Genomic DNA, 23,341 nt, shown 5'->3' with positions numbered 1-23,341 from the left:
GAAGCCAGGATCAAAGCATTAGGTGGAGTTAAGTAGAGAAGCACCTAACGACCTCACCAGATCACCTGAGGGAGGAAACTCAGAAGCCGCAGTACCACTTCCCTCCACCAACAGAAGCTCACAGAGAGAATCAGCCGAAGTACCACTTGTGACCACAGGAGGGAGCTCTGCCACAGAATTCACAACAGTACCCCCCCCCTTGAGGAGGGGTCACCGAACCCTCACCAGAGCCCCCAGGCCGACCAGGATGAGCCACATGAAAGGCACGAACAAGATCGGGAGCATGGACATCAGAGGCAAAACCCAGGAATTATCTTCCTGAGCATAACCCTTCCATTTAACCAGATACTGGAGTTTCCGTCTAGAAACACGAGAATCCAAAATCTTCTCCACAATATACTCCAATTCCCCCTCCACCAAAACTGGGGCAGGAGGATCAACAGATGGAACCATAGGTGCCACGTATCTCCGCAACAATGACCTATGGAATACGTTATGTATGGAAAAAGAATCTGGAAGGGTCAGACGAAAAGACACAGGATTAAGAACCTCAGAAATCCTATACGGACCAATGAAACGAGGTTTAAACTTAGGAGAGGAAACCTTCATAGGAATATGACGAGAAGATAACCAAACTAGATCCCCAACACGAAGTCGGGGACCCACACGGCGTCTGCGATTAGCGAAACGTTGAGCCTTCTCCTGGGACAAGGTCAAATTGTCCACTACATGAGTCCAAATCTGCTGCAACCTGTCCACCACAGTATCCACACCAGGACAGTCCGAAGACTCAACCTGTCCTGAAGAGAAACGAGGATGGAACCCAGAATTGCTGAAAAATGGCGAAACCAAGGTAGCCGAGCTGGCCCGATTATTAAGGGCGAACTCAGCCAAAGGCAAAAAGGACACCCAGTCATCCTGATCGGCAGAAACAAAGCATCTCAGATATGTTTCCAAGGTCTGATTGGTTTGTTCGGTCTGGCCATTAGTCTGAGGATGGAAAGCCGAGGACAAAGACAAGTCAATGCCCATCCTACCACAAAAGGCTCGCCAAAACCTTGAAACAAACTGGGAACCTCTGTCAGAAACGATATTCTCTGGAATGCCATGTAAACGAACCACATGCTGGAAGAACAATGGCACCAAATCAGAGGAGGAAGGCAATTTAGACAAAGGAACCAGATGGACCATCTTAGAAAAGCGATCATAGACCACCCAAATGACTGACATCTTTTGAGAAACGGGAAGATCAGAAATAAAATCCATAGAGATATGTGTCCAAGGCCTCTTCGGGACCGGCAAGGGCAAAAGCAACCCACTGGCACGAGAACAGCAGGGCTTAGCCCGAGCACAAATCCCACAGGACTGCACAAAAGCACGCACATCCCGCGACAGAGACGGGCACCAAAATGATCTAGCCACTAACTCTCTGGTACCAAAGATTCCAGGATGACCAGCCAACACCGAACAATGAACCTCAGAGATAACTTTATTGGTCCACTTATCAGGGACAAACAGTCTCTCCGCTGGACAACGATCAGGTTTATTAGCCTGAAATTTTTGCAGCACCCGCCGCAAATCAGGGGAGATGGCAGACACAATTACTCCTTCCTTGAGGATACCCGCCGGCTCAGACAAACCCGGAGAGTCGGGCACAAAACTCCTAGACAGAGCATCCGCCTTCACATTTTTAGAGCCCGGAAGGTACGAAATCACAAAGTCAAAACGGGCAAAAAACAGCGACCAACGAGCCTGTCTAGGATTCAACCGCTTAGCAGACTCAAGATAAGTCAAGTTCTTATGATCAGTCAATACCACCACGCGATGCTTAGCTCCTTCAAGCCAATGACGCCACTCCTCGAATGCCCACTTCATGGCCAGCAACTCTCGGTTGCCCACATCATAATTTCGCTCAGCAGGCGAAAACTTCCTGGAAAAAAAAGCGCATGGTTTTATCACTGAGCAATCAGAACCTCTCTGCGACAAAACAGCCCCTGCTCCAATCTCAGAAGCATCAACCTCGACCTGGAACGGAAGAGAAACATCTGGTTGACACAACACAGGGGCAGAAGAAAAACGACGCTTCAACTCCTGAAAAGCTTCCACAGCAGCAGAAGACCAATTGACCAAATCAGCACCCTTCTTGGTCAAATCGGTCAATGGTTTGGCAATACTAGAAAAATTGCAGATGAAGCGACGATAAAAATTAGCAAAGCCCAGGAACTTTTGCAGACTTTTCAGAGATGTCGGCTGAGTCCAATCATGGATGGCTTGGACCTTAACAGGATCCATCTCGATAGTAGAAGGGGAAAAGATGAACCCCAAAAATGAAACCTTCTGCACACCAAAGAGACACTTTGATCCCTTCACAAACAAAGAATTAGCACGCAGGACCTGAAAAACTGTTCTGACCTGCTTCACATGAGACTCCCAATCATCCGAGAAGATCAAAATGTCATCCAAGTACACAATCAGGAATTTATCCAGGTACTCTCGGAAGATGTCATGCATAAAGGACTGAAACACTGATGGAGCATTGGCAAGTCCGAATGGCATCACTAGATACTCAAAATGACCCTCGGGCATATTAAATGCAGTTTTCCATTCATCTCCTCGCCTGATTCGCACCAGATTATACGCACCACGAAGATCTATCTTGGTGAACCAACTAGCCCCCTTAATCCGAGCAAACAAATCAGATAACAATGGCAAGGGGTACTGAAATTTAACCGTGATCTTATTTAGAAGGCGGTAATCTATACAAGGTCTCAGCGAACCATCCTTCTTGGCTACAAAAAAGAACCTTGCTCCTAATGGTGACGATGACGGGCGAATATGCCCCTTCTCCAGGGATTCCTTCACATAACTGCGCATAGCGGCGTGCTCAGGCACGGATAAATTAAACAGTCGACCCTTTGGGAATTTACTACCAGGAATCAAATTGATAGCACAATCACAATCCCTATGCGGAGGTAGGGCATCGGACTTGGGCTCATCAAATACATCCCAGTAATCAGACAAGAACTCTGGAACCTCAGAAGGGGTGGATGACGAAATTGACAGAAATGGAACATCACCATGTACCCCCTGACAACCCCAGCTGGACACCGACATGGATTTCCAATCTAATACTGGATTATGGGCTTGTAGCCATGGCAACCCCAACACGACCACATCATGCAGATTATGCAACACCAGAAAGCGAATAACCTCCCGATGTGCAGGAGCCATGCACATGGTCAGCTGGGTCCAGTATTGAGGCTTATTCTTGGCCAAAGGCGTGGCATCAATTCCTCGCAATGGAATAGGACACTGCAAGGGCTCTAAGAGAAACCCACAACGCTTAGCATACTCCAAGTCCATCAAATTCAGGGCAGCGCCTGAATCCACAAATGCCATGACAGAATACGATGACAAAGAACAGATCAAGGTAACGGACAGAAGAAATTTTGACTAAACCGTACCAATGGTGGCAGACCTAGTGAACCGCTTAGTGCGCTTAGGACAATCAGAAATAGCATGAGTGGAATCACTACAGTAGAAACACAGCCCATTCAGACGTCTGTGTTCTTGCCGTTCAACTCTGGTCAAAGTCCTATCGCACTGCATAGGCTCAGGTTTAAGCTCAGGTAATACCGCCAAATGGTGCACAGATTTACGCTCACGCAAGCGTCGACCGATCTGAATGGCCAAAGACATAGACTCATTCAAACCAGCAGGCATAGGAAATCCCACCATGACATCCTTAAGGGCTTCAGAGAGACCCTTTCTGAACATAGCTGCCAGCGCAGATTCATTCCATTGAGTGAGCACGGACCACTTTCTAAATTTCTGACAATATACCTCTATCTCATCCTGACCCTGACAAAGAGCCAGCAAATTTTTCTCTGCCTGATCCACTGAATTAGGTTCATCGTACAGCAATCCGAGCGCCAGGAAAAACGCATTGATATTACTCAATGCAGGATCTCCTGGCGCAAGAGAAAATGCCCAGTCCTGAGGGTCGCCGCGCAAAAAAGAAATAACAATCAAAACCTGTTGAACTGGATCACCAGAGGAGCGAGGTTTCAAGGCCAGAAATAATTTACAATTATTTTTGAAACTTAGTTCTATCTCCAAAAAACAAATCAGGAATAGGAATTCTTGGTTCTAACATAGATTTCTGATCAATAGTATCTTGAATCTTTTGTACTCTTGCCGAGAGTTGATCCACAAATGAAGACAGACTTCTAATGTCCATCGCTACACCTGTGTACTGAACCACCCAAATGTCTAGGGGAAAAAAAGGCAAAACACAGTGCAAAGAAAAAAAAATGGTCTCAGAACTTCTTTTTTCCCTCTATTGAGAATCATTAGTACTTTTGGCTTCCTGTACTGTTATGAGAGGCAATTCAGTACCACAATGGACATAGTGGTCAGAGCACATACAGTGATCTGACAATAACCCAAAATCAAAGAACGAGCTCTGAGACGTGGGAACTCTGCAGACCGCAATCCCTAATCCTCTCCAAACAACACTAGAGGCAGCCGTGGATTGCGCCTAACTCTGCCTATGCAACTCGGCACAGCCTGAGAAACTAACTAGCCTGAAGATAGAAAATAAGCCTACCTTGCTTCAGAGAAATACCCCAAAGGAAAAGGCAGCCCCCCACATATAATGACTGTGAGTTAAGATGAAAAGACAAACATAGAGATGAAATAGATTCAGCAAAGTGAGGCCCGACTTTCTTAACAGAGCGAGGATAGAAAAGGCAACTTTGCGGTCTACACAAAACCCTAAAGAAAACCACGCAAAGGGGGCAAAAAGACCCTCCGTACCGAACTAACGGCACGGAGGTACACCCTTTGCGTCCCAGAGCTTCCAGCAACAAATTAGACAAGCTGGACAGAAAAAATAGCAAACAAATAGCAAAGAAGAACTTAGCTATGCAGAGCAGCAGGCCACAGGAATGATCCAGGGAAAAGCAAGTCCAACACTGGAACATTGACAGGAAGCCAAGATCAAAGCATTAGGTGGAGTTAAGTAGAGAAGCACCTAACGACCTCACCAGATCACCTGAGGGAGGAAACTCAGAAGCCGCAGTACCACTTCCCTCCACCAACAGAAGCTCACAGAGAGAATCAGCCGAAGTACCACTTGTGACCACAGGAGGGAGCTCTGCCACAGAATTCACAACACAGACCTAGCGACTCTCTTAGTACGCTTAGGGCAATCAGAGATAACATGAGCCGAATCACCACAGTAAAAACACAGCCTATTCTGACGTCTGAATTCCTGCCGTTCTACTCTAGTCAAAATCCTATCACATTGCATAGGTTCAGGACTATGCTCAGAGGATACTGCCATATGGTGCACAGCTTTGCGCTCGCGCAGACGCCGATCAATCTGAATGGCTAGAGACATAGATTCGCTCAAACCGGCAGGCGCAGGAAAGCCCACCATAACATCTTTAAGGGTTTCAGAAAGACCTTTTCTGAAAATAGCAGCCAGAGCCTCTTCATTCCATTTAGTAAGCACAGACCATTTTCTAAATTTCTGGCAGTATAACTCCGCCGCTTCCTGACCTTGACACAAGGCCAACAGGGTTTTTTCTGCATGATCCACAGAATTAGGTTCATCATACAATAATCCGAGCGCTTGAAAAAATGCATCTACATTCAATAATGCCGGATCCCCTGTTTCAAGAGAAAAAGCCCAGTCTTGAGGGTCACCACGCAGCAAGGATATGATGATTTTCACCTGCTGAATGGGATCAGAAGAAGAACGGGGTTTCAAAGCAAAAAACAATTTGCAGTTATTTTTAAAGTTCAAAAACTTGGATCTGTCCCCAAAAAACAAATCAGGAGTAGGAATTCTGGGCTCTAAAGCCGGAGTCTGGACAACATAGTCCTGGATACTCTGTACTCTTGCAGCAAGTTGATCCACACGAGAAAACAAACCCTGAACATCCATGCCAAAACATATATCCTGAACCACCCAGATATCAAGAGGAAAAAAAAAAAAAAAGACAAACCAAAGCACAGAAAAAAAAATGGTTCAGAACTTTCTTTTCCTTCTTTTGAGATACATTTAATTCATTTTGGGCCACTTGTACTTTTATGATCTGGTGGTTTAGGAACAACATGAGACAAGCTCTGAAGGAGGTGGTATCTGTTATGACCGCAAACCCTGAACCTAGCAGTGCAACTAAAAATAGCCGTAGGGGGTACCTGACGCTCCCTAGACCCCTCGGCACAGCCTAAGATCTAACTTCCCCTAAAGATGGAAACAGGAAACCTATCTTGCCTCAGAGAAAATCCCCAAAGGAAAGATAGCCCCCCACAAATATTGACGGTGAGAGGAGGGGAAAATAACATACGCAGAAATGAAATCAGATTTTAGCATAGGAGGCCAGTCTAGCTTGATAGATAGGACAGGAAAGGATACTGTGCGGTCAGTATAAAAACTACAAAACAATCCACACAGAGTTTACAAAATCTCCACACCTGACTAAAGGTGTGGAGGGTAAATCTGCTTCTCAGAGCTACCAGCTAACAGAAATAATCCATACTGACAAGCTGGACAAATATAGAATGCGCAGAACAATAAGTCCACAACATGTGGACTGAAATAAGCAAAGCCAGAACTTATCTTTGCAGAACTGGTCAGGAAACCAGGAGAATCCAAGCAGAGATGAGAATCCAGCCAGGAAAAATTGACAAGTGGCACAGGCTGAAGAAATAGCCAGACTTAAATAGCTGAGCAGAAGAGACGATAAGTGGAGGCAGCTGATGACAGCTAACTCCAAGGAGCAGCCATACCACTAGAAACCACAAGAGGGAGTCCAAGAGCAGAACTCACATAAGTGCCACTTACAACCACCGGAAGGAGCCCAAGAGCGGAATTCACAACAGTCATACCACAGCAAAACATTAATAAATAACATTTCCCTTATATCTGATTTACATCAGCACAATTTGTAAAATGTTCTTTTATTTTGTTAGCATTTTAGGAATTTTAAAAATGTAGCTGTAGTTTTCATTTTTTTCAAGGAAATTTACAAAATTTACTTTCCTAGGGACGTATCCATGTTTGAAGTGCCTTTAGGGGTCCTATATATTGGAAACCCTCCAAAAGTGAGACCATTTTAAAAACAGCACCCCCATGCTTTGGCTATGCCTGATGAAGAGGCCTGAGTAGTCAAGAAAGCTTGGAATTTTTTACCGATGCACGTGCACTTTGTTTCCAGTCGCCTGGACCTCACCGATCACGTCGCTTCCGTCTTTCGCCAGTGTGATTCTCAGCTGATTTTGATCCTCTTATTAAGGTATTTACATTTATATTGATGAATACACTGGAGCCATCATACCTGCCCCTGAAAAAGCCACCAGCTGAGTTGCGACATGCGTCGGGCTTCCACGCGTCCCTTCACTGATCTCTAGTCCTGCTGTATAGGCATATCTCACATGCGACATTGTTATTGCATGACTGCCTCTGAGTTTATTGGCTCTTGTCATTTACCCCTAAGGCCGGCGTCACAATCGGCGTAAGACAATACGGTCCGTAATTTACGGCCGTAATACGCTGAAAAGTCCCCAAAATAGTGGTCCGTATCTCCTCCGTAGGCAGGGTGTGTCAGCGTATTTTGCGCATGGCATCCTCCGTATGTAATCCGTATGGCATCCGTACTGCGAGATTTTCTCGCAGGCTTGCAAAACCGACAAACAAGGGATCCATGTGCTCAGAAAATAATAAAAACATATATACTGTCTATATATATATATATATGTTGGTGAGACACATATATATATATATATATATAAATATATATATGTGTGTCTCACTAACATATATATATATATTAATATTTCATCCAGCGCGAGATAGCTTAAAAGCCGGTAATTCAATTGCCGGCTTTGGCTATCTCCTTCAAAAACCCGACATGATATGAGACATGGTTTACATACAGTAAACCATGTCATATCCCCCTTTTTTTGCATATTCCACACTACTAATGTTAGTAGTGTGTATGTGCAAAATTTGGCCGTTCTATTAAATTAAAGGGTTAAATGGCGGAAAAAATTGGCGTGGGCTCCCGCGCAATTTTCTCCGCCAGAGTAGTAAAGCCAGTGACTGAGGGCAGATATTAATAGCCTGGAGAGGGTCCACGGTAATTGGCTCCCCCCCTGGTAAAAACACCTGCCCCCAGCCACCCCAGAAAAGGCACATCTGGAAGATGCGCCTATTCTGGCACTTGGCCACTCTCTTCCCATTCCCGTGTAGCGGTGAGATATGGGGTAATGAAGGGTTAATGCCACCTTGCTATTGTAAGGTGACATTAAGCCAGATTAATAATGGAGAGGCGTCAATTATGACACCTATCCATTATTAATCCAATTGTATGAAAGAGTTAAAAAAAACACACACACATTATTAAAAAGTCTTTTAATGAAATAAACACACCGTTTGTTGTAATATTTTATTGTACGCTCAATCCACTCGCTGAAGACCCTCGCTCTGTGACAAAGAAAAAATAATAAACCAACAATATACATACCTTCCGAGGATCTGTAACGTCCCACGTTGTAGATCCATCTGAAGGGGTTAATTTTTTTTACAGCCAGGAGCTCTGCTATAATGCAGCTATGCTCGTGGCTGTAAAACCCCAGCGAATGAATGGAAACTAGGTCAATGACCTGTAATTACCTTCATTCGCGGTGATGCGCCCTCTGCTGGATGTCCTTCGAGCGTGGGAAAAATTCAGAAAAGTTCCCAGGCTCGAGTTCATATGAGGACATCCAGCAGAGGGCGCATCACCACGAATATGACATGGTTTACTGTATGTAAACCATGTCTCAAATCATGTCGGGTTTAGGAAGGAGATAGCAAAAGCCGGCAATTCAATTACCAGCTTTTAAATTATATAGCGCTGGATGAAATATTAATATATATACATATATGTGTCTCAATGACATATATATATATATATATATATACACTAGCTGAAGAGCCCGGCGTTGCCTGGGCATAGTAAATATCTGTGGTTAGTTATAGCACCTCACTTCTCTTATTTTCCCATCACGCCTCTTATTTTCCCCCTCACATCTCTCATTTTCTCCCTTACACCTCTCATTTTCCCCCTCACTCCTCTCATTCCCCCCTAACACTTGTCATTTCGACCTCACATCTGTCATTTTCCCATCACTCCACTATTTTCCCTCACTCCTCTCATTTTGCACTCACACCTTTTCATTTTCACCTCACACCCCTCATTTTGACCTCACACCTCTCATTTCCCTCTCAGTATATACATGTTTGTCATCTCCCTTATATATAGTATACACCTGTATGTCATCTCCTGTATATAGTATATACCTGTATGTCATCTCCCCTGTAAATAGTATATACCTGCTGTATGTCATCTCCTCCTGTATATTGTATATACCTATGTGTCATCTCCTCCTGTATATAGTATATACCTGTATGTCATCTCTTCTGTATACACTATATACCTGTATGTCATCTCCTCCTATATATAGTATATACCTGTATGTCATCTCCCCTGTATATCGTATATACCTGCTGTGTGTCATCTCCTCCTCTATATACCTATGTGTCATCTCCTCTTTTATATAGTATATACCTGTATGTCATCTCCTCCTGTATATAGTATATACGTGTCATCTCCTCCTGTATATAGTATATACCTGTAAGTCATCTCCTCCTGTATATAGTATATACCTGTGTGTCATCTGCTCCTGTATATAGTATATACCTATGTGTCATCTCCTCCTGTATATAGTATATACCTGAGTGTGTCATCTCCCCTGTATATAGTATATACCTGTGTGTCATCTGCTTCTGTATATAGTATATATGTGTGTGTCATCTCCTCCTGTATATAGTATGTACCTGTATGTCATCTCCTTCTGTATATAGTATATACCTGTGTCATCTCCCCTGTATATAGTATATATGTGTGTGTCATCTCCTCCTGTATATAGAATATACCTGTGTGTAATCTCCTCCTGTATATAGTATATAACTGTGTGTCATCTCCTCCTGTATTAGACCACATTCACACATTATTTGGTCAGTATTTTTACCTCAGTATTTGCAAGCTAAATTGGCAGCCTGATAAATCCCCAGCCAACAGGAAGCCCTCCCACCGGCAGTATATATTAGCTCACACATACACATAATAGACAGGTCATGTGACTGACGGCTGCCGTATTTCCTATATGGTACATTTGTTGCTCTTGTAGTTTGTCTGCTTATTAATCAGATTTTTAGTTTTGAAGGATAATGCCAGACTTGTGTGTGTTTTAGGGCGAGTTTCATGTGTCAAGTTGTGTGTATTGAGTTGCGTGTGGCGACATGCATGTACCGACTTTTGTGAGATGAGTTTTGTATGGCGACATGCGTGTAGCAACTTTTTGTGTGTCGAGTTGCATGTGACAGGTTAGTGTAGCAAGTTGTGTGCAGCAAATTTTGCGCATGGCGAGTTTTGCGCGTGGCGAGTTTTATGTGTGGTGCGTTTTGAGTGCAAGTTTTATGTGAGGCAACTTTTGCATGTGTTGCAACTTTTGTGCATGAGGCAATTTTTCCGCGTGTGCAAGTTTTGCGTGTGGCGAGTTTTCCATGAGGTGAGTTTTGCACATGTGGCGAGTTTTGCGTGAGCCTAGTTTTGCATGTGGTGAGTTTTGCCCTTGGCGAGTTTTGAGCTGTGACTTGTGTTTCGACTTTTATGTGGCGAGGTTGGTGTATGTGTGGTGAAATGTTTGCTGAGGGTGGTATATGTGTTCAAGCACGTGGTAGTTTGTGGCGCCTTTTGTGTGTGTGTTCATATCCCCGTGTGTGGTGAGTATCCCATGTCGAGGCCCCACCTTAGCAACTGTACGGTATATACTCTTTGGAGCCATCGCTTTCACTCTTTAAGTCCCCCTTGTTCACATCTGGCAGCTGTCAATTTGCCTCCAACACTTCCTTTCACTTTTTCCCCATTATGTAGATAGGGGCAAAATTGTTTGGTGAATTGGAAAGCGCGGGGTTAAAATTTCACCTCACAACATAGCCTATGACGCTCTCGGGGTCCAGACGTGTGACTGTGCAAAAATTTGTGGCTGTAGCTGCGACGGTGCAGATGCCAATCCCGGACATACATACATACATACACACATACACACACACATTCAGCTTTATATATTAGATATATATATATACCTATTCTATGTGTAGACATTTATTCCACCTATTCTATTGTAAGCTGTCAGTGTGATTTTACTGTACACCGCACTGAATTGCCGGCTTTTCTCGCTAACACCGCTGCGTATTTCTCGCAAGTCACACTGCTGGTCCGTGTGTAATCCGTATTTTTCGGGCCCCCATAGACTTGCATTGGCGATTTTTTTGCGCAATACGGTGACAAACGCAGCATGCTGCGATTTTCTACGGCCGTAGAAAGCCGTATAATACAGATCAGTAAAATACGGCAGATAGGAGCTGGGGCATAGAGAATAATTGGGCCGTGTGTAATGCGTGTTTTACGGACGTATTTAATGCGCTCATACGTCCGTAAAACTTGCTAGTGTGACGCCGGCCTAACAAATTCTCTTGTGTGCCTTTTTTGAGACTTCGGTTTATTCTCCAGCCAGATTAGGTAGGAATTTCTGTATATCTTATCATGGTTTGGTAATTGTAATATTTTTCCGCTTGTCACTTTTTGAGGTCTATTTGTTTTGATTGTTATTTTGTGATGTCAACTGTAATAAGATTTAGTTTGACCAGTTCTCAAATTTACATCTTGGGTGTTGTGCACATTAGAATTTGCTGATCATATCAAGCGCAAAATAACCATAGGGGTATTCTTAGTGAAAGCAGGTGTATACTTGGTGCCAAAGCATTTAGCTTCATACAGTTATTTTTCAACAGTGACCAGAGTCTTGCTAATTATTATATAGTCTTTATTGGAGACACTGATATACTTACTGTCTTGTGCATTTATGTCTGTTAGGCTAATTTCCATCTATGGGTTTGTACTTAAAGATTGTTATTAAATGTTTTTAAAGTTTTTGGCTTTTTGTATTCTCTAATAAACATTGATATTTGTATGGTGGTCCCTGTTTTATGGCATGTTCTTTTTTCTTGGTTTTGAGTGTCATAAAAACGCACTTACACGGTTTGGTTGCTACCAATGAGGTTATTAATGGTAGTATGAGGAATGTTCTGCAGCATTGAATGCACTTGGGCAAGAAAATCCTCAAGATCTGCCACTGCAATTGCCAACCAATGATGTCTCAGATGTGCTCAATGGCAGAGAAGTCCAGAGACGTGGCAGAACACGAGAGCACGTTTAGACCACGCTGGCAGCTTACAGTACCACAAGCAATATGCAGCCTGGGGTTGTCGTGTGTGTTGAAAAACAGCTCCTGTGATACTTTGGAGGACTGGCCATAACACTGTAATTCCGAGCTATTAGTGTACCTGGGATAAATATTAGAGGGGTCCGGATATCGTACATTATGCCACCCCACACTATAATCATGGGAGTAGGACCAGTATGACATTCCCTTGTTAAAGGGAACCAGTCACCCCCAATATGGAAGGTGAGCTAAGCCCACCGTCATCAGGGGCTTATCTACAGCATTCTGTAATGCCCCGCCATTTTTTTGCCAGAAGAAGATGGCGGCGCCCATGGGGAACCACGAGGAGCAGCGGGGGAGACGGGTGAGTAACAGGGGGCGATCGGGGACCCCATTTCTCTGTCCTCTAATGTGCGATCACATCGGAGGACAGAGAAATTAAATGGCAAATCACTTTTTTTTTTGCGACCGCCGGTAAACGGTTAATTACCGGCAATCGCAACTCGGGAGACAGTAAAAACCGACCCGAATCATGTTCTCTGGGGTCTCGGCTACTCCCAGCAACCAAGATCCCAGAGAAAATCCAACTCTGGGGGGCGCTATACACTTTTTCCTCAGCGCCGTTAGTTAACGACGCTGTGGTTTAAGTACCCTTAACTGCCGCCATTAAAAGGCGAATCGGCGGTCGTTAAGGGGTTAAGAACCTTTTTTAACCCCTTCATGATCTTCTGTTTGAAATTTTGTTTTTTCCTCTCTTTCTTCCCAGAGCCATATATTTTTATTTTTCTATCAATATAGCCGTTTGAGGGCTTGTTTTTTGTAGGAAGAGTTGTACCTTTGAATTAACCTATTGTTTTTAATATATCGTATTGGAGAACAGGCAAACAAATTCCAAATGCGACGACATTACAAAAAATGTGCAATTCCACAATTCTGTTTTGTGTTTTTTGTTTACCATGTTCATTAAATGCTAAAACTGACCTGGCAATATGATTACCTATGTTATTGTGAGTACGGAAATACCAAATATGTATGGGTTCTTTTTTATTTAAGTGGTGAAAAAAAAATGAGCTTATGTCGCCATTTTCTAAGACCCGTAGTGTTTCCATTTTTTTGGATTTTTGGATTTGGCTCTGGGTTGGGGCTTATTTTTTTGCTCCCCAAGCTGACGTTTTTATTGATACCATTTTGGGGTAGATACAATGTTTTTATTGCCTGCTATTGCAATGTTGCAGTGGCCAAAAAAACGTAATTCAGACGTTTAGATTTTTTTCTCGTTATGCCATTTACCAATCAGATTAATTTCATTTTCATTGTGATAGATCAGACATTTCTGAAAGTAGCTATATCAAATATGCATATTTTTTGTTTTGTCTTCAGGGGGGCGATTTGAACTTTTTTGTGTTTTTTATTTTTTGTAAACTTTTTTTTTTGTATCTTTTTAAGGCTTTAGTAGTTCCTTTAGGAGACTTGCGATCATCTGATCGCCTGTGCTACACATAGCAAGGATTCAGCACAGCTATGGATAGCGAAATCACAATCTCCTATGAAGGCCGGCCATGAGGTGGATCTCGGATCCATCTGCGGCTGTTAGGCCGGCTTCACACTTGCGAGTTTTACGGACGAGTTCATATGAGGACAACCAGCAGAGGGCGCCCTCTTATGATCTCGAACCAGGGAGCTTTCTAGGAAAGTTCCCACGATCTAGGAACAGCCAGCAGAGGGCGCCTCTCCGCAAATGCAGGTAAATATAGGTCAATGACCTACTTTACCTACATTCTCCGGGGTTTTGCAGACATGAGCAATGTTGCATTAGCAAAGCTCGTGGCTGCAAAATATTTTAACCCCTTCAGATGGATTTACATCGTTGGACTTTACAGATCTGCGGAAGGTAAGGATATTGTTGGTTTATTATGTTTTTTTTGTTACAGAACGAGGGTCTTCATTGATTGGATTGGGCGTTCAATAAAATATTAAAACAACCTTTGTTTTTATTTCATTAAAATAATGTTTAATATTGTGTTTGTGTAATTTTTTAACCCTTTACTAGTATTGGATTAATAATGGATAGGTGTCATAATTGACGCCTCTCCATTATTAATCTGGCTTAATGTCACCTTACAATAGCAAGGTGGCATTAACCCTTCATTACCCCATATCCCACCGCTACACGGGAATGGGAAGAGAGTGGCCAAGTGCCAGAATAGGCGCATCTTCCAGATGTGCCTTTTCTGGGGTGGCTGGGGGCAGGTGTTTTTAGCCGGGGGGGTGCCAATAACCATGGACCCTCTCCAGGCTATTAATATCTGCCCTTAGTCACTGGCTTTACTACTCTGGCGGAGAAAATTGTGCGGGAGCCCACGCCAATTTTTTCAGCCATTTAACCCCTTAATTTACTAGCTAGAACGGCCAAATTTTGCATAGACACACTACTGACAGTAGTGTGGAATATGCAAAAAAAATGGTGATATGAGATGGTTTACTGTATGTAAACCATGTCTCATATCATGTCGGGTTTAGGAAGGAGAAAGCAAAAGCCGGTAATTGAATTACCGGCTTTCTGATATATCGCGCTGGATGAAATATTAATATATATACATATATGTGTCTACTGACATATACAGTGGGGCAAAAAAGTATTTAGTCAGTCAGCAATAGTGCAAGTTCCACCACTTAAAAAGATGAGAGGCGTCTGTAATTTACATCATAGGTAGACCTCAACTATGGGAGACAAACTGAGAAAAAAAAATCCAGAAAATCACATTGTCTGTTTTTTTAACATTTTATTTGCATATTATGGTGGAAAATAAGTATTTGGTCAGAAACAAAATTTCATCTCAATACTTTGTAATATATCCTTTGTTGGCAATGACAGAGGTGAAACGTTTTCTGTAAGTCTTCACAAGGTTGCCACACACTGTTGTTGGTATGTTGGCCCATTCCTCCATGCAGATCTCCTCTAGAGCAGTGATGTTTTTGGCTTTTCGCTTGGCAACACGGACTTTCAACTCCCTCCAAAGGTTTTCTATAGGGTTGAGATCTGGAGACTGGCTAGGCCACTCCAGGACCTTGAAATGCTTCTAACGAAGCCACTCCTTCGTTGCCCTGGCGGTGTGCTTTGGATCATTGTCATGTTGAAAGACCCAGCCACGTTTCATCTTCAATGCCCTTGCTGATGGAAGGAGGTTTGCACTCAAAATCTCACGATACATGGCCCCATTCATTCTTTCATGTACCCGGATCAGTCGTCCTGGCCCCTTTGCAGAGAAACAGCCCCAAAGCATGATGTTTCCACCACCATGCTTTACAGTAGGTATGGTGTTTGATGGATGTAACTCAGTATTCTTTTTCCTCCAAACACGACAAGTTGTGTTTCTACGAAACAGTTCCAGTTTGGTTTCATCAGACCATAGGACATTCTCCCAAAACTCCTCTGGATCATCCAAATGCTCTCTAGCAAACTTCAGATGGGCCCGGACATGTACTGGCTTAAGCAGTGGGACACGTCTGGCACTGCAGGATCTGAGTCCATGGTGGCGTAGTGTGTTACTTATGGTAGGCCTTGTTACATTGGTCCCAGCTCTCTGCAGTTCATTCACTAGGTCCCCCCGCGTGGTTCTGGGATTTTTGCTCACCGTTCTTCTGATCATTCTGACCCCACGGAGTGGGATTTTGCGTGGAGCCCCAGATCGAGGGAGATTATCAGTGGTCTTGTATGTCTTCCATTTTCTAATCATTGCTCCCACTGTTGATTTCTTCACTCCAAGCTGGTTGGCTATTGCAGATTCAGTCTTCCCAGCCTGGTGCAGGGCTACAATTTTGTTTCTGGTGTCCTTTGACAGCTCTTTGGTCTTCACCATAGTGGAGTTTGGAGTCAGACTGTTTGAGGGTGTGCACAGGTGTCTTTTTATACTGATAACAAGTTTAAACAGGTGCCATTACTACAGGTAATGAGTGGAGGAAAGAGGAGACTCTTAAAGAAGAAGTTACAGGTCTGTGAGAGCCAGAAATCTTGATTGTTTGTTTCTGACCAAATACTTATTTTCCACCATAATATGCAAATAAAATGTTAAAAAAACAGACAATGTGATTTTCTGGATTTTTTTTTCTCAGTTTGTCTCCCATAGTTGAGGTCTACCTATGATGTAAATTACAGACGCCTCTCATCTTTTTAAGTGGTGGAACTTGCACTATTGCTGACTGACTAAATACTTTTTTGCCCCACTGTATATATATATATATGTATATATATATATATAGACAGTATATATATATATTTTTTTAACACATGGATCCCTTGTATATCCGTATGTCGGTTTTGCAAGCCTGCGATAAAAACACGCAGTACGGATGACATACGGATTACATACGGAGGATGCCATGCGCAAAAAACGCTGACACACCCTGCCTACGGAGGAGCTACAGACCACTATTTTCGGGACTTTTCAGCGTATTACGGCCGTAATATACGGACCGTATTTTCATACGCTGAGCGTGAAGCCGGCCTTAGAGGCTCAGGACAGGTGATCAAATCAGCTGTCATGTGTGGGGAAATTTATATTTATTATTTATATTCTTATATAATTGTGATATTACATATATTTTTCATTTATGTTTTTTATTACTTTACTTATACATGATTAGGGCTTTTGGAGTTGCTAGTTTGTCGTTTTCTGAATATTTTGCACTTATTTGGACATTCAATTGGCTTCGGTATGGTATACTGTGAGACCGTTATCATATGGATCTACAGTCATGGACGAAAGTGTTGGCACCCTTGAAATCATTCTACAAAATTAATTATTTCTCCCAGAAAATTATTGCAATTACACGATTTCTTATAGACATGTTTATTTCCTCTGTGTTTATTGCAACAACACAAAAAATAGAGAAAAAAGGCAAAATGGAATTTATTTCACTTATAACCCCAAAAATTGGCTGGACAAAATAATTTGTCCACAGGTGTTCAATGGGATTTCGATCCAGACTCATGTTAGCCACTTCAGAACTCTCCATCCATTCTTGGGTGCTTCTTGCAGTATGTTCGGGGTCATTGTCCTGTTAGAAGACCCACAACCTAGGATGCAAACCCAGCTTTCTGACACCGGGCATAACACTGCAACCCAAAATCCTTTGGTAATCTTCAGATTTCATGATGCCACGCACACAGTCAAGGCACCCAGTGCAAGAGGCAGCAAAACAACCCCAAAACCCAAAATTTTGGAAAAGTGCCAACATTTTTGTCAGTGTCATTTTTGCGGTATTGTGTGAAAATTATGTCCAATTTGCCTTTTTTTCTTGTTTTTTGTTGTTGTTCTATTATACACAAAGGAAATAAACATGTGTATACCAAAATATGAAAGATTGTGATAATTTTCTGGAACAATTCCAAGTGTACCAACACTTTTGACCATGACTGTATATCTGACTGCAATTATTTATTTCACCCAGGGATCTATTAGTGCTTATACTGCTAAATTGGTATGTATTTGATTCTATTTCTTCAATCGTGATAGATCTAATAGTATTATAATAGTCTTATTATTCTATATATGCATTATTGTAATAAATCATAATAATGCATATTGATCAATATACAAGTGTTTCTCACAAAATTAGAATATCATCAAAAAGTTACTTTATTTCAGCTCTTCAATACAAAAAGTGAAACTCATAATATATAGTCAATACAAACACTGATCTATTCTAGTTTTTATTTCTGTTATGTTGATGATTGTGGCTTACAGCCAATGAAAACACAAAAGTCATTGTCTCGGTAAATTAGAATACTTTATAACACCAGCTTGAAAAATGATTTTAGAGTCTGAAATGTTGGCCTACTGAAATGTATGTTCAGTAAATGCACTCAATACTTGGTCGGGGCTCCTTTTGTTTGCATCAATTACTGCGACAATGCAGCGTGGCATGGAGGCGATCAGCCTGTGGCACTGGTGAGGTGTTATGGAAGCCCAGGTTGCTTTGATAGCAGCTTTCAGCTTGTCGGTATTGTTGGAACTGGTGTTTCTCATTTTCTTTTTGACAATACCCCACAGATTCTCTATGGGGTTAAGGTCAGACGAGTTTGCTAGCCAATCAAGCACAGTGATACTGTTGTTTTTAAACCAGGCATTGGTACCTTTGGCAGTGTGGACAGGTGCTAAGTCCTGCTGGAGAATGAAATTTCCATCTCCAAAAAGCTTGTCAGCAGAGGGAAGCATGAAGTGCTCTAAGATTTCCTGATGGACAACTGTGCTGACTTTGGTCTTGATTAAACACAGTGGAGCTACACCAGCAGATGACATGGCACCCCAAACCATCACTGATTGTGGAAACTTCACACTAGGCCTCAAGCAGCTTGGATTGTGGCCTCTCCACTCTTCCTCCAGACACTGGGATATTGATTTCCAATTCCAAATGAAATGCAAAATTTACGTTCACCTGAAAACAACACCTTGGACCACTGAGCAACAGTCCAGTTCTTTTTCTCCTTGGCCCAGGTAAGGCGTTGTCTATTAGTCATGAGTGGCTTGACACAAGGACAGTTGTAGCCCATGCCCTGCATACGACTGTGTGTGGTGGTTCTTGAAGCAATGACTCCAGCAGCAGTCCACTCCTTGTGAATCTCCTCTAAATCTTTGAATGGCTTTTTCTTAACAATCCTTTCAAGGCTGCGGTTATCCCGGTTGCTTGTGCACCTTTTTCTACCACATTTTTTCCTTCCACTCAACTTTTCATTAATATGCTTGGATACAGCACTCTGTGAACAGCCAGCTCCTTTGGCAATGAACTTTGTGGCTTACCCTCCTTGTGGAGTGTGTCAATGACTGCCTTCTGGACATTTGTCAAGTCAGGAGTCTTCCCCATGATTCTGGAGGCTACTGAAACAGACTAAGGGACCCTTTTAACCCCTTCCTGCCAGCTGACAGAATAGTACGTCAGTTGGCAGTACCCCACGCTTTGAGGTGGGCTCCGTCGGTGAGCCCACCTCAAAGCTGCGAAATGTCAGCTTTCAACAGCTGACATGTGCCCACAATGGGCGTGAGTGGAATTGCGTTCAGTGCGCGCCCATTAATTAAATACCGCAGTCAAACGCTGATAGCGGCATTTAAGTACTGCCGGCTGTGCGGCAGAAAATACGCTCACCGCTGATACCTCCATCACCGCTGACACCGCAATCACAACCAGATGCCTCCTGAAGACCCCTATGGTTGGCGCTCATAGCAATGCTGTAATTCAGCTACATAGAGGTGATCTGTGTATCACCTCTATGTTGCAGAGGCGATCGAGTAGTGGATGCTTCTAGCCTCCCATGAGGCTATTGAAGCATGCCAAAAAAAAAAAAATGGGTTTAAAAATATAAAAAAAATATAAAAGTTCAAATCATCCCCCTTTCACCCCAATCAAAATAAAACAATTAAAAAAAAAAAAATCACACCTACACATATTTGGTATCGCTGAGTTCAGAATCTATCAATAAAAAAGGATTAACCTGATTGCTAAACGGCGTAGCGAGAAAAAAATCAAAACGCCAGAATTACGTTTTTTTGGTCGCCGCAACATTACATTAAAATGCAGTAACAGGCGATCAAAACAATGTATCTGCACAAACTTGGTATCATTAAAAACGCCAGCTCGGCACTCAAAAAATAAGCCCTCACCCAACCCCAGATCACAAAAAATGGAGACCCTATGGGCATCGGAAAATTGCGCAAATTTGTTGTTTTTTTTTTAGCAAACTTTGGAATTTTTTTTTTAACGCGTAGATAAAAGAGAACCTAGACCTGTTTGGCGTCTATGAGCTTGTAATGACCTGGAGAATTATAATGGCAGGTCAGTTTTAGCATTTATTGAACCTAGCAAAAAAGAGTGTGGGATTGCACTTTTTTTGCAATTTCATCGCACTTGGCATTTTATCCTGCTTTCTGTTACATGACATGGTAAAACCAATGGTATCGTTCAAAAGTACAACTTAACCAGCAAAAAATAAAAAAGTTGTGTCTCTGGAAAGAAGGGGAGCGAAAAAAGATAACGAAAAAAGCTTCAGGGGTTAAGGGGTTAAACGCTAAGGAAGCCTTTGCAGGTGTTTTTTTGTTATTTATTCTAATTTACTGAGCTAATGACTTTTGGCTTTTCATTGGCTGTAAGCCATAATCATCAACATTAATAGAAATAAACACTTTAAATAGATCACTCTGTTTGTAATGACTCTATATCATATATGAGTTTCACTTTTTATATTAAAGAACTGAAATAAATTAACTTTTTGATGATATTGTAATTTTGTGAGAAGCATTGGTTTGTGAGAGGCTTTTGGTTTTAATTGTTTTTAATCTTGGGGCTATATGGTGTTTAATAAAATGTAATTGCTTTTGTACTCTTAGGTGTGCACCTTTTTCTGTATTGCTTTTTTCTCCAAAGTGTTGAAAGGGTTAACAAGACCTCAAGAGGAGGAAAATGGAAAAGAAACCTCTAAGACAGGAGACAAAATTAGTACTAGATCTTGAGGCTCGAAGAGACGATCTCATGTAAATCTGTCAACATCTTATAATAATAACAAAAAGAGAAATATACTGTATATATCTCTTTTCTATGTTGTTAATGTCTAATTTCTACGGTTAGTTTAAGTCAGGGGTGAGGAACCTCAGGCTCCAGGGCCATTTACGGCCCTCGCTGACCTTATATCGGGCCCCCGGGCAGATTTTCAGGGACCGCATTCTTGGGCAGGGAGGTGTATTTTGATTACAACCAGCTCATTAATTTCTTCTTGCTCTGTTAGCACACAGACGCAGTGTTCACTACTGAACACTGAAGGGCATGCAATGAAAGATTACATCCTGACACCAGTGCCAGAGTCAGGATGTACTATGTATAAAAATCCAAATGGCCCTTGACAGAAAAAAAATTCCCCATTCCTGGTTTAAGTGATTATTCCTGTACCATGTAATCAGTGTTTAATACTCTGATAACAGGTATTGTTCCCCAAGCTATGAATAAGGGCTGTGAACAAACATGAAACGTGTCAGGAGGATGTGGCCATAAGTGTTTGTGGTTTTAACCAGGGAATAAAAGTGATGTTTTAACCTTTCTATATGATGCTGGATTATCGCTGTACAAGTCCTGGTTCTAGATATTCTCTGAATCCTTATTTTGAGGTCATAGATGTCCATCGTATAAGGCAGGGGTGGGGAACCTTTTTCCAGTCAGGTGCCATTTGGAAATTTTTACAATCATTCGGGGGCCACACATATTGATCACTGGGGAGGCTGGGGGGACTAGACAACACTAAGGTGCTAGATACATTACTAGGAAGCACAGACAGCACTGGGGGTATATATGTCCTTGGGGGAATATACATCACTGGTGGGGTCACATACATCACTGGGGCTATGTACATCACAGGTTGGGGGATATTCAGCACTTCTGGGGTAAATGCAGCACTGGGGAATACACATATCACTTGGGGGGGATATACAGAACTGGGGGGACAGGCATCGCCAGGCAGGCACACAGATCACCAGGTGGGACTCATAGATCACCAGGTGGTGGTATGAAGATCACAGGGGGGCCATAGCTGGGGGGCACATAGCTGGGGGGTACAGGGATCACATGGGGCACATAGATCACAGGGGGGTCACAAAGCTGGGAGCCACAGAGATCACGGGGGGGGGGGGGGGGAGGCATATAGCTGAAGGGCACAGAAATCACTGGGGGAGTAGAGAGATCACAGGGTGAACAGATCATTGGGGGATGGCACAAAGATCACAGGAAGGGGGGAACAGATCACAGGGGGACACAAAGCTGGGGGTCACAGAAATCACAGGGGCACATGGATTACAGGAGATATATAGCTATGGTGCCACAGAGATCACGGGGGGGCACAGATCACATGGGGGCACATAGCTGGTAGGCACAGATTACAGAGGTCATATAGTTGGGGGGCACAGAGCTCATATTGGGGCACATAACTGGGAGGGCACAGAGATCACAGGGGGGGCAGAAAGCTGAGGGACAGAGATCACCAGATGAAAGGTACAGAGCTCTGCAGACACAGAAATCACCACTCAACAGCAGAGAGGAACAGAGCTGCCGGCACAGAAATCTTTCTGGCAGCAGCTGCTCTTCTGGGAATGCATTGGGCAATAACCCCGCCCACCGCGATGACATCATCATTCATGTGCAGGGCAGGCAGTGTTCTGTAATGAACGCTGTGTGCCCTGCACTTGGAGATTAACGGGCCAGCAGCTGGCAGGATACGGCTGCTGCCCAAGCATTGCGGACTCCAGGAACCTGCCCACGGGCAGCATGAAAAGTCACAGTGGGCAGCATGTTCCCCACCCCTGGTATAAGGGGTTACTTACGTATTCTTTACAGCCACCACATCAAGTCCATGGTGGGGCTGATACACAGCATATGCCCTATACATATTGATGCCAAGTCCATGACCCTCGAGGGTTTATATCTCAGAAGATATAATTATTATTAATAATTCTCTTCCCCTGATGGTCAGGTGCCCCGCCTGTCTCCATGCCTCCTCTTTTGGATGAACTTGTGAACGATTTAGCCAATCACTATCCACAGCCGAGACTAATCCTTTCCTGCTGTGGATAGAGATAGGCTGGAGCAATCACATGACCAAACGGTCAGAGCAGATTGTACAGAGATCGGCCCTATATTCTTCTTAGTGGGAAAACTGTATTACTTTAGCTTAGGCCTGTGAAATGTTGTAGCTAAAATGCTTTATAGAAAAAGATACTAAAGAGGGTGTTCTTTTGTTTAAGTACTAAATCCTTCAGTCTGGAAAAATGCACATCAAAAAGTTTTAAGATAACAAGCCCTAAAAAATGAAAACTAGGATTCGACAGGAAGGATAATCTGTGACTTCTCTGCATTTAGTGGTTACTACTCACCTGGGTAGTCATATGTAGGAATCTCCTCTTTACACCGCTCATCACCCCTCACATATGTCTCTGTAGTATTAATATGGGGCAGATCTTCACCC

The 23,341-nt window shown here is 42.9% G+C and overlaps 1 protein-coding gene across 1 annotated transcript in view; it reads right to left on the bottom strand.

The window, feature by feature from the left end:
* LOC138663939 (oocyte zinc finger protein XlCOF6-like) overlaps nt 1-23,341 on the bottom strand; it is a 112,746-nt gene that overhangs the window by 88,601 nt on the left and 804 nt on the right. Inside the window, exon 3 of the mRNA XM_069750313.1 lies at nt 23,250-23,340. Coding sequence (XP_069606414.1) covers nt 23,250-23,340 — 91 coding nt within the window. The remainder of the gene's footprint in view (nt 1-23,249; nt 23,341) is intronic.

The sequence above is a fragment of the Ranitomeya imitator genome, chromosome 2, assembly GCF_032444005.1.
Source record: "Ranitomeya imitator isolate aRanImi1 chromosome 2, aRanImi1.pri, whole genome shotgun sequence".
Taxonomy (NCBI): Eukaryota; Metazoa; Chordata; class Amphibia; order Anura; family Dendrobatidae; genus Ranitomeya; species Ranitomeya imitator.
Note: the sequence above shows the minus strand (reverse complement) of the source record. Positions and strands in the feature narration are given on the sequence as shown.